General features: G+C 34.2%; 1 protein-coding gene across 1 annotated transcript; it reads left to right on the top strand.

The window, feature by feature from the left end:
• The first annotated feature begins 460 nt into the window (after window positions 1–460).
• RAB21 (RAB21, member RAS oncogene family) lies at window positions 461–12,413 on the top strand. The gene is made up of 7 exons (XM_032221118.1): window positions 461–1,065; window positions 4,938–4,997; window positions 5,111–5,218; window positions 5,790–5,853; window positions 6,624–6,678; window positions 8,113–8,201; window positions 10,633–12,413. The coding sequence occupies exons 1-7, from the start codon at window positions 883–885 to the stop codon at window positions 10,770–10,772; spliced, it is 699 nt and encodes a 232-aa protein (XP_032077009.1). The 5' UTR covers window positions 461–882; the 3' UTR covers window positions 10,773–12,413.
• The last annotated feature ends 1,408 nt before the right edge of the window (window positions 12,414–13,821 follow it).

Below are 13,821 nucleotides of genomic sequence, written 5' to 3'. Positions count from 1 at the left end.
CAAGGCGTGGTGTACGAGTTCTTATAACGCTAAATGAACTATCAATGGAAGATAATCTGCATTTTATCAGTGACCGTTTTTAAACGGCTACTTATAAATCAGCACTAATTTCTTCCGTTTTACTTCCTTGGGCTTCAATCTTTACTCGTTCGTTGTTCCGGAGTCCAGGCGCACGCAGTCCTTCAGGGTTACTACACTCTCCTCCGTCTGATTTAACTACAACACGTTTATGAGCCTTGAAGGGACCCAAAAATTCTTCATGCAGTTATAGACGGTACCAAGGCCTCCCCTGTAGAAAAAATATGAGTGACACCGGCCCCGCCCCCAACGGCACCATCGCGTCCACTTACAAGACATCACACGTTCACTACGTCATCTCCACCCGGCCTAGTTTACCTTGGCAACTTTAAGACTTGTGGACTTCAACTCCCAGCTTTGCTGGCTGAGGAACTCTGGGAGTTGAAGTCCACAGGTCTTAAAGTTGCCAAGGTTGGAGACCACTGGTTTAAGGGACTCTGAGTTTTTCGGGCGGAGCTTCGGGAGGCCGAAACGTCGCTGGCGACGGCGTGTCGCGTGACTGTCCGTCGAATGACGTAGGAGGAGGAAGAAGAAGACGCCATTAGAAAAGAGGCTGAGCGAGACACCCCGGTGCGGGAGGAGGGTGGCTCGGAGTTCCTCTCTCCTTTCCGCCCCGCTTCCGTCTCTCCTGTGGTTCGCTTCCCCTGGCGGTCTTCCTCCGCGCGGCCTCCTTTCCTCCTCCCCTACCCCCCGCTCCCCTTTTACGGTTCTCTTGGACTCTGCTCGGCGTCCCGTATCAGAGCGGAGCGGGCTTGGGCGGTTTGCCGATGTGAGGCCGCGGGAGCGGCGGCCACTTCGCTGCGGATGGCGACGGCAGCGGCCACTTCGGGCGCGGTAGGCGGCGGCGCTGCTGCCGTTGCTGCCGCTGGCGGGCGAAGTTTCTCCTTCAAGGTGGTCCTGCTCGGGGAAGGCTGCGTGGGGAAGACCTCTCTGGTCCTCCGTTACTGTGAGAACAAGTTCAATGACAAGCATATCACCACTCTGCAGGTAGGCCGGGAGGCTGCAGGAGGCCGCTCGCCAGCTTCGGGCAGGGGTGAAACTCGGCTCAATTAAGATGGGTTCGTTTCTCCTATCGCACTCGGTCCTTTTGAAGAGGGGACGGCAGTAGGTCCCCGAGCTACTCCCCCCCAGTCCCCTAATCCGAACAGCGAGAGATTGAAGCGCTTCGAAATTTCCAGCCCGGACCACGCACTCTTTCCAGAAAAGTAGCCATTAATGTTTATCAAACCCACCTTTATTGGAGATAAATAAAATTGATTGTGTCAGATAACATGGAAACCCAAAACAGGTAGTAGGAAAAGTTGAAAAAAATAGGTAACATTGGTTTTAGTTTAGGAATGCTATAGTAAACTGACTACCGTTTCTCTGGAATTTGAACATATTGGGTATTTTAATGTATGCATAAACCAAAGCCTGCTCAATGTTCTGATTTTCACCCCTAGTATTGTTTCATAAGTAAGTCCCTATGTATAGGTTTATTACTGTAGAAGCCCAAACTTTAGAAGGACGGTATCATTAAAATAGTTGTTGCAAAGAGAGTTTTGCAAACTGATATTTCTGAAACACTGTAATTCTTGAATTAAGATAGAAATGATAGGTATTGAGAATAGAAGTAAATTGAAGTGGCTGTGTGGCCTTCTTGCTGTTTAGAACTACAGTATGCAATGTTAGATCAGCAGGAATTAATAAAACGTAATTGTAGAAATTATTTTATATTTCAAAATTGCAGAAATCTCTAAAACAGCTTGGTTGTTTATTATTTTTTCTTTCAAGAATTTCACATGATTATCAGATGTTCTGGATAAAAATGATCATACCCTGTAATTATATTTCTCTGACATTAACAAGACTTAAAAAAAACATGTTTATCTATTTACTTTCCACTGACCACTATGCAAACTAGTTAATAAACATGCTGATTTATATATAGTAAAATCTTAAATGGTTCTGTAATTTGAAACTCTTGTTGATACAGTTCATTTGCTTTGCCCATACTTTTTAGAGAATAGTAATGGAATAGTTTGTCAGATCCAGTGTATAGTCACATGCAGGACTGAAATAGACTCCGAATAATTCAGATTACAGAAGGATATATTTGTAATGATGTCTCTCCAAGGATACAAATAAGACCATCAAAGGAAGCTGAGTTTCCATAAACCTCTATAACTAAACGATTAAGTTTAACTTTCATTATCAGCTGTTGGAGTCCACCTGATTCTTCAAAGTAATAGATTTCTTCCATACCAAAATTCTATGTTCCATCTAAATGTCTGTTTAACATGGCTTTAAGGATAATTATATTGAGTTTATTAATTACAATACAGTACAGCAGTGCTGAGCCTTTTGCTTTCTAAAACAAACATGCAAGAGAATATATTACATCTTTGTAAACAATTATTGCAATTGTTTCTGTCTACAGTACAGAAAAACACTATTCCCATTATATTATGTTCATTAATAAATCACAGGTTTGTTTCTTAGTATATATAGTATACCAGTACTTTTTTTTAATAAAGAGTTTAAACAAATCTGCTAGACTTGTTAGGTAGATTCTTGGGATTTCCCTTTTATCAATATTAGTTGAGTGAATAGAAACTTTATGCACTTGCATGTTAGAATTGTTCTCTTGTGCTAATGACCACTATAGTGGGAACCTAGCGGTCTGCAGCTAAGAATTAGTTACTGGAAGGCAATCCATGCTGGATATGATACTAGTTAAGGACTTCTTTTAAAATTCACAATTTTAATTGTAACTTCCTCTAAAGATTAAATTTGTTGTTCTTTAACATCCTGCTCTTTCTCAAAGAAACCCCAGGAGATTTACATAATTCTTTGTTTCCATTCCACACCAGTTTTATTGCAACACTCCTACAAAACAAGTTATGTCTTAAAGCAGTCAGTTTTATTTTGTTTTTTAAAAAACTACTGTAATATAATCTAAAATGCAGTATTCTACAGTTCTATAAATCTATAAACAGATTATTTTACACAGTGATTAATTAACCTATTATGAAATTGGTTATGAAGGTAGTGCTTGGCTTATAACAGTTCATTTAGTGACTGTTCAAATTTACAACGACACTTTAAAAAGTGATTTGCGACTGTTTTTCACACTTACAACTATTGCAGTATTCCCATGGTCACAGGATTAAAATTCAGATATTTGGCAACTGGTCCATGTTTATGATGGTTGTGATCACCTTTTGTAACTTTCTGACAAGCAAAGTCAATGGGGAAGCCAGATTCACTTAACAGCACTGTTATTATTTTAACAATTGTAATGATTCACTTAATAACTGTGGCAAGAAAGGATATAAAATGAAGCAAATTCACTTAACTGTCTTACTTAGCAATTTAAATTTGGGTCTCATTTGTAATCATAAGTGAAGGACTACCGGCAATATGCTTAATGTAAATTGAGAGTAAATAAATTGATAAGATTCAATGTACTGGTGATTGAAACAAAGTTAATTTCTTAGATTTAAGAAATTTTACATTCCTTTGAAGTGCCATCTAGAATATATTAGATTTCTCAGAATTGCTTTATTATAAACTGAAAAAAGATGTCCATCTTTATTCATTTAAATGCCTCAGACCAATAATGCGTTGCAAGCATTTGCCTTCTGATGTTAAAGAAAGAAGAGAGAACAAGAGGTTGGAGGATCTCATAATTAAAAGTTTTTCAAGCAGTCTGTTATCTGCCATTCATTTTATTGTTGGTTTGACATTGGTGTTGGGATAGGCAGGAGGTTCTCTTGTTGAGGAAATATCTTTACTTATGTCCCTTTTCTAAAATAATATGAATGCTTTGTTCCAAATCAGATTGATAGGCTGTTGTCTGATTAAATTGGGTTTAATCAGGTAGCCAGTTTTTATATCTTACAAAATCTGATTCAGAATGTTAAACTAATGAAACATTTCCCAGTTTTGAAATATCAGTTTATTCAAAGTTTGTTTTATTACTGTATAAACATGAAGTTTGAATACATTAAAGGTGACTCAAGGCAGTGTATAGAATCAGTTAAAACACAATGTAACAATAAAAGAATTGAAAATAGTGTGGTATTTACAGTATTTACAGAACTTCAGATATGATCTCCAAAATGTTATTTAGAACAGAAGTAGTGTTCTCTGCAACACCTTAAAGCAACCACATCTTTTTCTGAGAAAGGGAGCTTGAAGGCAATTGTGCAATAATAGAAAAGAGTGAGATGTTTTAAGATGCTGCAAGTAGTGTTTTATTTGCATTCCTTCATACTTCAAGGCATCTTTTGGAGTTTGAATCCAATATGCAGCACAGTCGTATTCACTGGAAGAAAGGTTTTATTCAGGAGTCTTTATTTCTTCTCCATTATCCAAAAGAAGAAGTACAAAATAGAGTTTGCAACACCATTATATGCATCACAGATAACAATAGCTCTTTCACTGTGTTGAAATTTCTTGAAGTATTTCTCTGAACTAATCCATAATTTTGCCAAAAACAGAAAATTTAATTGCCCAATTAATATTTTTCACCCCCGATCTTCATTTCCACAATAGACTTTCTTATAAATAACATTGTACAAATTGAAGAAAAGGAATAAAAAGTCATTAGTCAAAACTATAGTATTGAAATAAATTAAAGGAATTGATGAAATCTTATTAAATACGAGAAAAATATAGGTAATTCTAACACCATTCAGATCCATTTTTTTATTCTTGCAAAGTATCATTTCTTCTACATCTATATATTAGTCATATTTTTATATAAATTAATATGACATGGGGTTGTTTTACTTTTATATTTACAAACCTCATTGAAATATTAGTATGAATTGGCAATCTAGGCATTAATTTTATGAGTGTTTTTCCACTTGCAGGCATCTTTTCTGACCAAGAAGCTAAATATTGGAGGAAAAAGAGTAAACCTTGCAATATGGGTAAGTGCTGTAATCATGTTGTCATATACTGCATTTAAATATCAAACTTTACTTAAGAAAACAATTTACTTTTTGAGTAGATTAAATAAGATCAGTATTTTTGTATCATGCAGGATACAGCTGGACAAGAAAGATTTCATGCACTAGGTCCTATTTACTACAGAGACTCTAATGGAGCTATTTTAGTTTATGATATAACAGATGAAGATTCTTTTCAAAAGGTAACTGTACCATTTCCCTGTATCAAATAAGCAACCACAGGAAGTACATTTTTTTTCAAATTAAATTGCACTCATATTTTAGAAATAAGCTGATGGATAAACTTATCTCATTGGTATCTAAGTGGTATCAAGTGGTATCTAAATGGACATGCCCTGGAGGAATAGCATTAACTAGTGAAATAGTGCTCCTGGATTTCACTGCATGATTCTGAATGTACGCTGAAGGTTGTATTGGAGAAAAGGTGCAAAGGAAGTTCCATTTTATAAATAGAGTATGCCTATGTGTCAGTAATAGACCTAAAATCATTTTTAATGTACAATCCAGAAGTAAGTTCCATTAAATTAAATTCAGTAGGATTCACTTCCAATAAAGTGAACCAATACAACCAATTTCATTGTATTTAAGTACAATGGCAATAAAGATTATACTTACACTTACAAAGCAGTTATAGGATGGCAATTCTTGTGAAGACAATGAAAAGAGACTGGGATTTCTGATGAGTAATTTTAAAATAACTTTAAAAATTTAAAAACTGTAATATTGAAATACATTTTCTTGTTACTTTCATAGGTAAAAAACTGGGTAAAGGAATTAAGAAAAATGTTGGGAAATGAAATTTGCCTATGCATAGTTGGTAAGATTTGGGTTTTTACATCTTAGTTTTCATTTTTAGTGGAATGTTGCATTTAAATGATTGTATAAAACCTATAAGTGCTTTTAAAAAACCATTTAATTTTGGTACTCATTGGCTTCAGTAAGAAAAATACTATTTGAGGATTGTAAAAGTAAACAGAAGGAAAAAATGGAAAGCAGAATGGCAGTAGCAAGAATATGAGAAAGTTTTTTGAGAAATTTCTGAATGTTTTTATATCCTTATTAGAGTTCTGACTCCATTTAGTTCTACACTAGATAATCTTTGTGAACAAGTTAATATAAAATTGCTTTAGAAAATAAGATTGAAAGGTTTCCTCCAAACTATACAAATTACTTGCCATTTTGGGAAGTTCTTTGGTATCTCAAATTAAGTTTAGCTGCAACTTATGTGTTTGAAATAACCGAAGCTTCCTGTTTAATTATACAAGCGAAATGTCTTTTAGAGATTAACCAAAGATTTCAGGATGGAGCAGGATTCTATCATGCTATTTAATACTTTCATGGTGAAGAATTACAAAAATGTTTCAGCGTGTTCTTTTGTATTCTTGCTGCTTAAGTTATAGTCTTGATAATGTGAAGTTGAGTTTGACAATTTTGGATACCTGAATGGATACAGATGTAGAAGAGTAAATGCCACTCATGCTAGAAACAATGAATACTAGAAGTCAGTTAGAAACATATTGTTGATATTAAGCAGATTGTATCTTCCTGATTTATTTTGTATATTAATGGAATCTGAATTCTTGATAGGTAACAAGATAGATTTGGAGAAGGAAAGACATGTGTCTATTCAAGAAGCAGAATCGTAAGTTTTTGACTCTTAATTTCAATACTACTTTGACGATGCCATCACATATAGAGCATACAGTAATCCTCATTTAGCAATTATTTAGACAGCAACCGATCACAGTTACAACAGTGATGAAATAGTAACTTTGTGACCAGTGCCCTTGCAGCATCTCTCTCTCACATGTTCATCATCACAATCTGTAACCTGTTGTCCTGTGCCTGACCTGATCCCCCCCCCCTCAAAAAAAAAAGGCTGGAGAGATTGCCTAAAGGTGATATTGTCCTGAGTTGCATTTTTCTGCTGCACAGCCTATTCCTAAAAAGGCTTCAGCCACAAGTTAAGAAACCTAGCTTTGTGGTCTTAATTAGTTGATTAGAATGTTGGGTGAGCTTGCAGTTACTGCCTAAAATTGACAAGACCCTAATTAGTTTTACTCTAAAGGATTTAGTTTGCTTCCTAAATAGCATTTTAAGTAAACAATTAGCAGTAGCACATTTCTTTCACTGTGTACTTCCCATTGAGTACCTTATGACTCTCTTATAGTCCCTCCCTCTCCAAAGAATGTAAATACAAAAATAAATTCTGCTAAGTACCCCAACACTGGGGTGACTATTCAAAAGGATATCAGGGTGGGGAAAAAGGCTATAAGAAATATCCTTTTGTCCAAGTTCTTCACAAGTTGAATTCTAGAAAGCTTCCCTACTGTTTGGCCTCATCTGGCTGTTTGTGGTTATATCCTTCAGACAATCTCATTTATTTTGGCCATGTCATGTGGGGGAATTCACTTATGTTAGGAAGAGTTAGCAGTAAAAAAGAAATCAGTCCTCCAAAAAACACAGTGGATGGACACCATCAAAGCTGACACCAGTCAGAACACAGCAATTCAAAGAAGTAGTGCAAGATTGGCAGATATAGAGAGAACTGGCTCATAGAATCACCAAGATTCTGACATGACTGAATGGATTACATCATCATCATCAACAACCTTCTCTTTCTGACATTTTAAAGCATAGGAGAGGAAAGTGAAGTAAACTTGCAAAGCCAATCATGGTCATGTGATTTTTCACTTAGTGACTGCTTTGCTTAACAATGAGTTGCCAGTCCCAATTATAATTGATAAATGAGGACTACCTGTATACATATTTAAATAATGAAGTATTAAAACATTCTGTGCAATTAGTGTACTTAAAAACTACCTTTACTGCCTCAATTCTGCTGTTAATGTTATTTTTCTAGTTAATTTAAATAGTCTGTATTCAGATCCAAATATATTACGATCAATGACCAGATGCAACTACAATTCAGCCACAATTTACAGGGAGGAAAACTATGGGATATTTTTGCTGTGAATTAGATGTATTAAAATTTACACTGTATAATTTACTTACGATATAGAAAATGCACGCAATTGTAATTTTCAGTCACAAGATAAGGCATTTTTTCTTGCAGATATGCAGAATCAGTGGGAGCAAAACACTATCATACATCTGCCAAACAGAACAAAGGAATAGAAGAACTCTTTCTTGATTTGTGTAAACGTAGGTTTGTCTAATGTATGGGTTAATGTTTCTGTTATGAAAGCAAATGCCTCTTGAATGATGAGCTATTGTTTTATATCCAGTTTTATTTGCACTAGATTTAAGCTATGTAAGACAATTTGCATTACAAATTTCTAATTTTTTAAATTAACATTCTTAACATAAACAATTAGCAAATCAATATTTAAACTTAAGGAAAAATAATTATAGAAACCAAAACCCAAAGAGAAAAGAAACAACTCCATACAAACTAAGAATGAAAAGAAAAAAAAATACTTTATATTTTATACTTAACACGTCACTCATTGTTAATAAATACACTATTGCAAATAAACTACATAACATTATCATAAAATATCATAAACTTTCTGCCATAGTAACGCATATAGCTGCATTCTTTGATTAATAGAAAATATTATGTTTTCCAAAGGCAATCATACATTCCTCACAACCATTCCTTAACATTTGGAATAATACCACATTTCCAGTTTTTCAATAAGATACTTTTAGCCACTTCCCATTCTTTTTTTTAAAATAGTCTTTATTGGTTATACATTTTTAATAAAACATACCAATACAGCTTTAAACATACAAACCCTCCCCTCCCCCCCCAGTTATTCACAGCCCAACGTTTTTTCTTCCTCATTGTTTAGTCTCTAACCAGCATCTTCTTGTTACAAAATTGCACTTCACATTCTTGATATAACCATAATTCCTGATCAACAGATTCCAAAGTCTTGATATTTTGTAATTTTATTTAAGCACATTAATGCAGAACCTTCTGTCCACATTAGTATTCCGACATCACAAAGTGGTTATTAACTCTGAATATTTTAAAAGTAGTAATGTCATTGAATGTTAAAATAATGTTACTATTTAAAAATGAACTGCAAGCATTTATAAATTAATCTCAAATATATTTGTTATGTTATGTTCCGTTATATTCCGTTACATTACATTACATGGGGATAGATAAAATAGTTCCTTGCTTAACTGTTGAGAATATTTGTATCTTCAGCAAAATGCATGTGCATTTTAAAAGATTTTAAAGGTACTGAATATTAATATAATTGGTTATGCCATTTTGACTTACTAAGTATTTCATACAGTATTATAAAAAATGTAGCTAAGTTTTTTTTTGACCAGAACAATATATGGTGGAAGCTAATATTTTGTTTTGCAGCCTGCCATCATTCTGTTTACTATTTCTGTTCCTGTATTTTAAGTCAGGGGAGTGAGTTTGGTGGCTGCTAAGGAGATACTTAGGGGCTTATCTATAGTTGCAGGTATTCCATTGTCTGTTCCTGTTCAAGATTATTTCTATTTATAGGATTAATGATCCCATCTAAATGGCATATTTTTCCTATTTTCGTCTTTGTTTTCTACAGTAGTACAGGGTGAGGATAGTAGATTGAGCGGTAATTGTGAGAAAGACAATTGTAGATCAGGAATGGAACTACTTATTTGATTAAGGCTCATAATTTGTAGCATGAAACCATGCTTCCAGTAGCATGCACTTTGATTACTGGCTGCTATCCATCTTGGAACATGTGTTGGGATACTGTATAGAGAGGCAGAAATCACAGTTCTGCTAAAAGATGGACAAAATATAAGCTTAACCTGCTAAATTGACGCTTGACGTGTGATGTCATTTAAGGTATAGCCTCTTAATTCCATAAGAGAAGATGATGATTCAGTTCTTGCTTATTTCTACTGAAATGTTAATGCCTGATATGTAAACCTAGGACAGAAAAAAAAACATATGACAGTAATATAAGGCTTCAAAATACAGTTCTGCAGAAGTTAAATCTAATTAAATAATAAGCATTTCAAAAGAATGGCAGGGATGAGATACTGGCAATGCTGACATTTAAACTATAATATAGTTTATGGACCATAAATTGTTTTGTGGTGTTGCAGCTGTTCCTTCTTATTTTGCAGTAACCACATAGGAAGATGCACCAGGGAAATTGAAGACTACTGCTTATTACTAATACTGTGCATGCCCATTTATTAGCCGCATCAGAGTTCAGGAATCTCTTGGATACAGAAATATGGTGGTACCCATTAGCTAATGGGTTGCTGTAGAATAATCTGGGATGGTAATCACTGAAATAGAATGGTTATTACCTTGAAAAGTGATAAGCTCTCTGTAACAGTGACATATTCAAATTGATGTTAGATACTTATCTTTGCTATTTGATTCTTTGAAGACCATTTGTCTCTAATTTTAGTTCAGTAATACATGTGGGGTTTCAGATAATATTGGGCATTTAAAATTATGTTCTGTTTATAAATTAACTTATAAGTAATTTGTGTTTAAAGAATCTTTTACAAAAATTGCATATGTTACATTTGTATAAAATATGAGTTGCTTTTATGCTCAATGATTAGAAATTATCTAATGTAACACAATATTTTTGTATTGTAGGAATGATAGAAACTGCGCAAGTTGATGAGAGAGCACGAGGAAATGGTTCTAGTCAATCAGGAGCTGCAAGGCGGGGAGTACAAATAATTGATGATGAGCCAGCAGCTCAGAGTAGTGGAGGTTGCTGCTCCTCTGGATAATTGTACAAGAGACTGGGCTTCTTGCCCTTTAGTGAAGACTGCCACATTCAGAGTCTCATTCTTTCAGCGGAGAATTGGAATTAACAGTATTTAAAATCATTTGTAACAATTCAATACCATTAAGTGCTAAACTAGTGGAGTATGTGACCAGAGAATTGGCATTTTCTACAGTGATTAACAAAGCAAACCAATGGCCTTTTTACATATTTCTTTAATAATGAATAATATTGCATGTGAGAAGGACTTATGGCTTCATTTATATTTTAAATGAGATCATTATTTAATAACTTATACACCTTATTGGAATTAGACATTTTTGCAGCTCTTTGTATTTTGTGGTAGATCAAGCTGTATCTCTTCACAATTGCAAATCCATTTCTTTTTAATTAGCAGATATCTGGATACTATTTTTGCAGGGGTACCACTGATATATAACTGCTTGACTACTTTGATATATTCATCTTGTACTCCATGCTGGTAAAATAAATAATAAATTACACATTAAATATTTTATCTGCTTTTATAAGTGCAGGTGCAGAAATATGTACACAAGTCTTGTCAGTGATTGTGAGGTGAAAAACAGTTGGTGGGAAGATACAAGTTCTATTACTGCTGACTTTCTCTTTGATAGATTATGATAATTAGTTTTCCTTGCTCTAAACTTTACATACGTTTCTAAATATTTTTCTAGCAGCTATTGATCTATAACACTCTCAGTCCAAAAAATCTAGTTGGAATGTTGTGAACTGTTAATGTTTCTTTTTACTAATATAAGTTTGACATGGGTACAATACTCCTTATAACACACAAAAATTATATCTGTGAATAGGCCTTTTTTATTTGATCATCTCTAAGAAAGACCTGCTCATGAAGCTTCACTTGTCTTTATATTCTTGCTTCCTTATATATAGTGTTAAAAATGGAAATTAAAATAACTTGGCTGTGACACATAAAAATCCATTAAAATGGATATGAATTATTGAACTTTGAACAATTATTGAACTTTAAATCCAGTTTTTGAGAGCTTCGTTATTAAGTATGTCTAAGGTATTTTCTGAAAAAAAGAAAGAAATACAGGAATCATACCTGAAAGTATTTTTGTTTCAGAATAACATTGATACTGTTGAGTTCCTGAAGGAAATTCCACGTGGTTATTTGGTAAATGGGAGTATTTTGGCATGGAACATACATGATTTTGCTTCTAGAAATTTACTTGTTTTATTCTCACTTCACTTCACTTCACTTCAGATGGCTTGAATTTTCAGTACTATGATGAATATAATGAATATGCAAGCTCAAACAATGAACACTGGGAATTGGATACACATCCCATAAAGGTCACTTTCCAGATACTGACACAGACCCTTTAAGAGTGGCATTTTAGAAAACACTGCATGCATTTATAATACTATTAAAGTTTATGTACAAAAATCAGTGGAAGTCAACAGGAAGAAATTAACTGTCACAGATAGCTGGGTAAATATATACATTATACTCTGTACCTTAACCCCTACTGAAACTGTAAATTAAATGATTTGTTAAAATACATATGTTCAAATAGCTTGGTTACTGTGACTTCTACCATGTGCTGCTGTATGCTACCCTATATTCATTAAATATATTTAGTATCTTCTTTTTACAGCTATTTGTCTGAACTGTGTTTGACATAGACAATTTTGAGTATCTGTTCAAAGGCAAAAACAATACTTTTACTTATTTTAGAAATAATGTTTTCATTTTTCATATTCATGACTAAAAATAATCCTTGGGTTTTCCCCCCTTCCTTGTTAAATATTGTCTTGGAATGAACCTTGGTGCATTATTGTAAAATAGGTCGTTGGATGATTCAGAGAGCATCCACATAAAATTCTTTAGTAAGTGAGCAGGATATTGCTGAAGTTTGAGGGGAGTTCCAGATTAAAATTGGTACCATTATCCTAGACAATAACACAATTTATGTAATGGAAATACTCTGGTTATACTTCTAAGTTGCTTAATTCATATTCCTCCTGATTCAATATGTGATAACATGTCTTTTCTATAAAAAACACTATAGAAAGCTTTATAGAAAGAGACACAAAAAGTGAAAATAGGCCTTTTGCCAATTAGTCTTTGTAAAGCAGCAGATACTGCTTACCAATAGAAGCAAGCTGCAAGTTTACTTCTAAAAATCTTACTAGAGAATCATCTTTTAAACACGATCTACTTGGCATTCATGACCTAATTGTTTTTTATTTATTCAATTTCTATCTGTTTTATAGTGGCCATTTTACGCATGCTTTTGAAGTATACAACTTTTAAGGCTATGATTTCTTTTACCTTTAAATCCACGATCCCTTATTTATGTTTCTGATATATGTGTAAGCTGGAAGACTAATGGAAGAATTTTGTATATTAGTAAACAGATTTTACTGATATGTTAACTTTTCAATGGTTTTATAATTTATGTAGTGGATGCTATAGTCTTGAAAAAAGAATACACCCTCTTGTGAGTTCTATGGTTTTAGATATCAGGATATAGTAAAAAACATTTACCTAAAAGTAGGTAAATTCAACTTCAGATGTGCAACAACACATGACAATGTCATCTATTTTATAAAAAGAAAACCAAAATGAAAAGGGCATGTGTGAAAAACTAAGTACATTTTATGATTCAATAACTTGTAGATCCACTTTTAGCAGCAACAACTTGGAAGTAATCATTTTCTGTATGTCTTTCACATAATTGTGGAGGAGGTTTGGCCCAATCTTCTTTACAACATTGCTTCAGTTCATTGACGTTTGTGGGCATTTGCTTATGCACAGCTTTCTTGAGGTCCCACCACAGCATTTCAATTGGGTTGAGCTCTGGACTTTGAGCCTTTGCAACACATTGATTCTTTTCTTTTTCAGCCATTTTGTTCTAGATTTGCTGGTGCGCTTGGAATCATTGTTCTGCTGCATGACCCAAGGTCGGTTTAGCTGTCAGGCAGGTGGCCTCACATGTAACTTTAGAATACTTTGGTATACAGAGGAGTTAATGGTCGACTCAATAACTGCAAGATGCCCA

The sequence above is a fragment of the Thamnophis elegans genome, chromosome 7 (genome assembly GCF_009769535.1).
Source record: "Thamnophis elegans isolate rThaEle1 chromosome 7, rThaEle1.pri, whole genome shotgun sequence".
Classification (NCBI taxonomy): Eukaryota; Metazoa; Chordata; class Lepidosauria; order Squamata; family Colubridae; genus Thamnophis; species Thamnophis elegans.
The sequence above is the reverse complement of the archived record's forward strand: the minus strand, read 5'-3'. Positions and strand labels throughout refer to the sequence as shown.

What these genes read in the sequence shown, in the direction of transcription:
- RAB21 (XM_032221118.1), top strand. Translation starts at nt 883, where the DNA reads ATGGCGACGGCAGCGGCCACTTCGGGCGCGGTAGGCGGCGGCGCTGCT. An exon ending in AGCATATCACCACTCTGCAG is followed by an intron (nt 1,066 to 4,937) that starts GTAGGCCGGGAG and finishes TTCCACTTGCAG; the next exon opens with GCATCTTTTCTGACCAAGAA. An exon ending in AATTTGCCTATGCATAGTTG is followed by an intron (nt 5,854 to 6,623) that starts GTAAGATTTGGG and finishes AATTCTTGATAG; the next exon opens with GTAACAAGATAGATTTGGAG.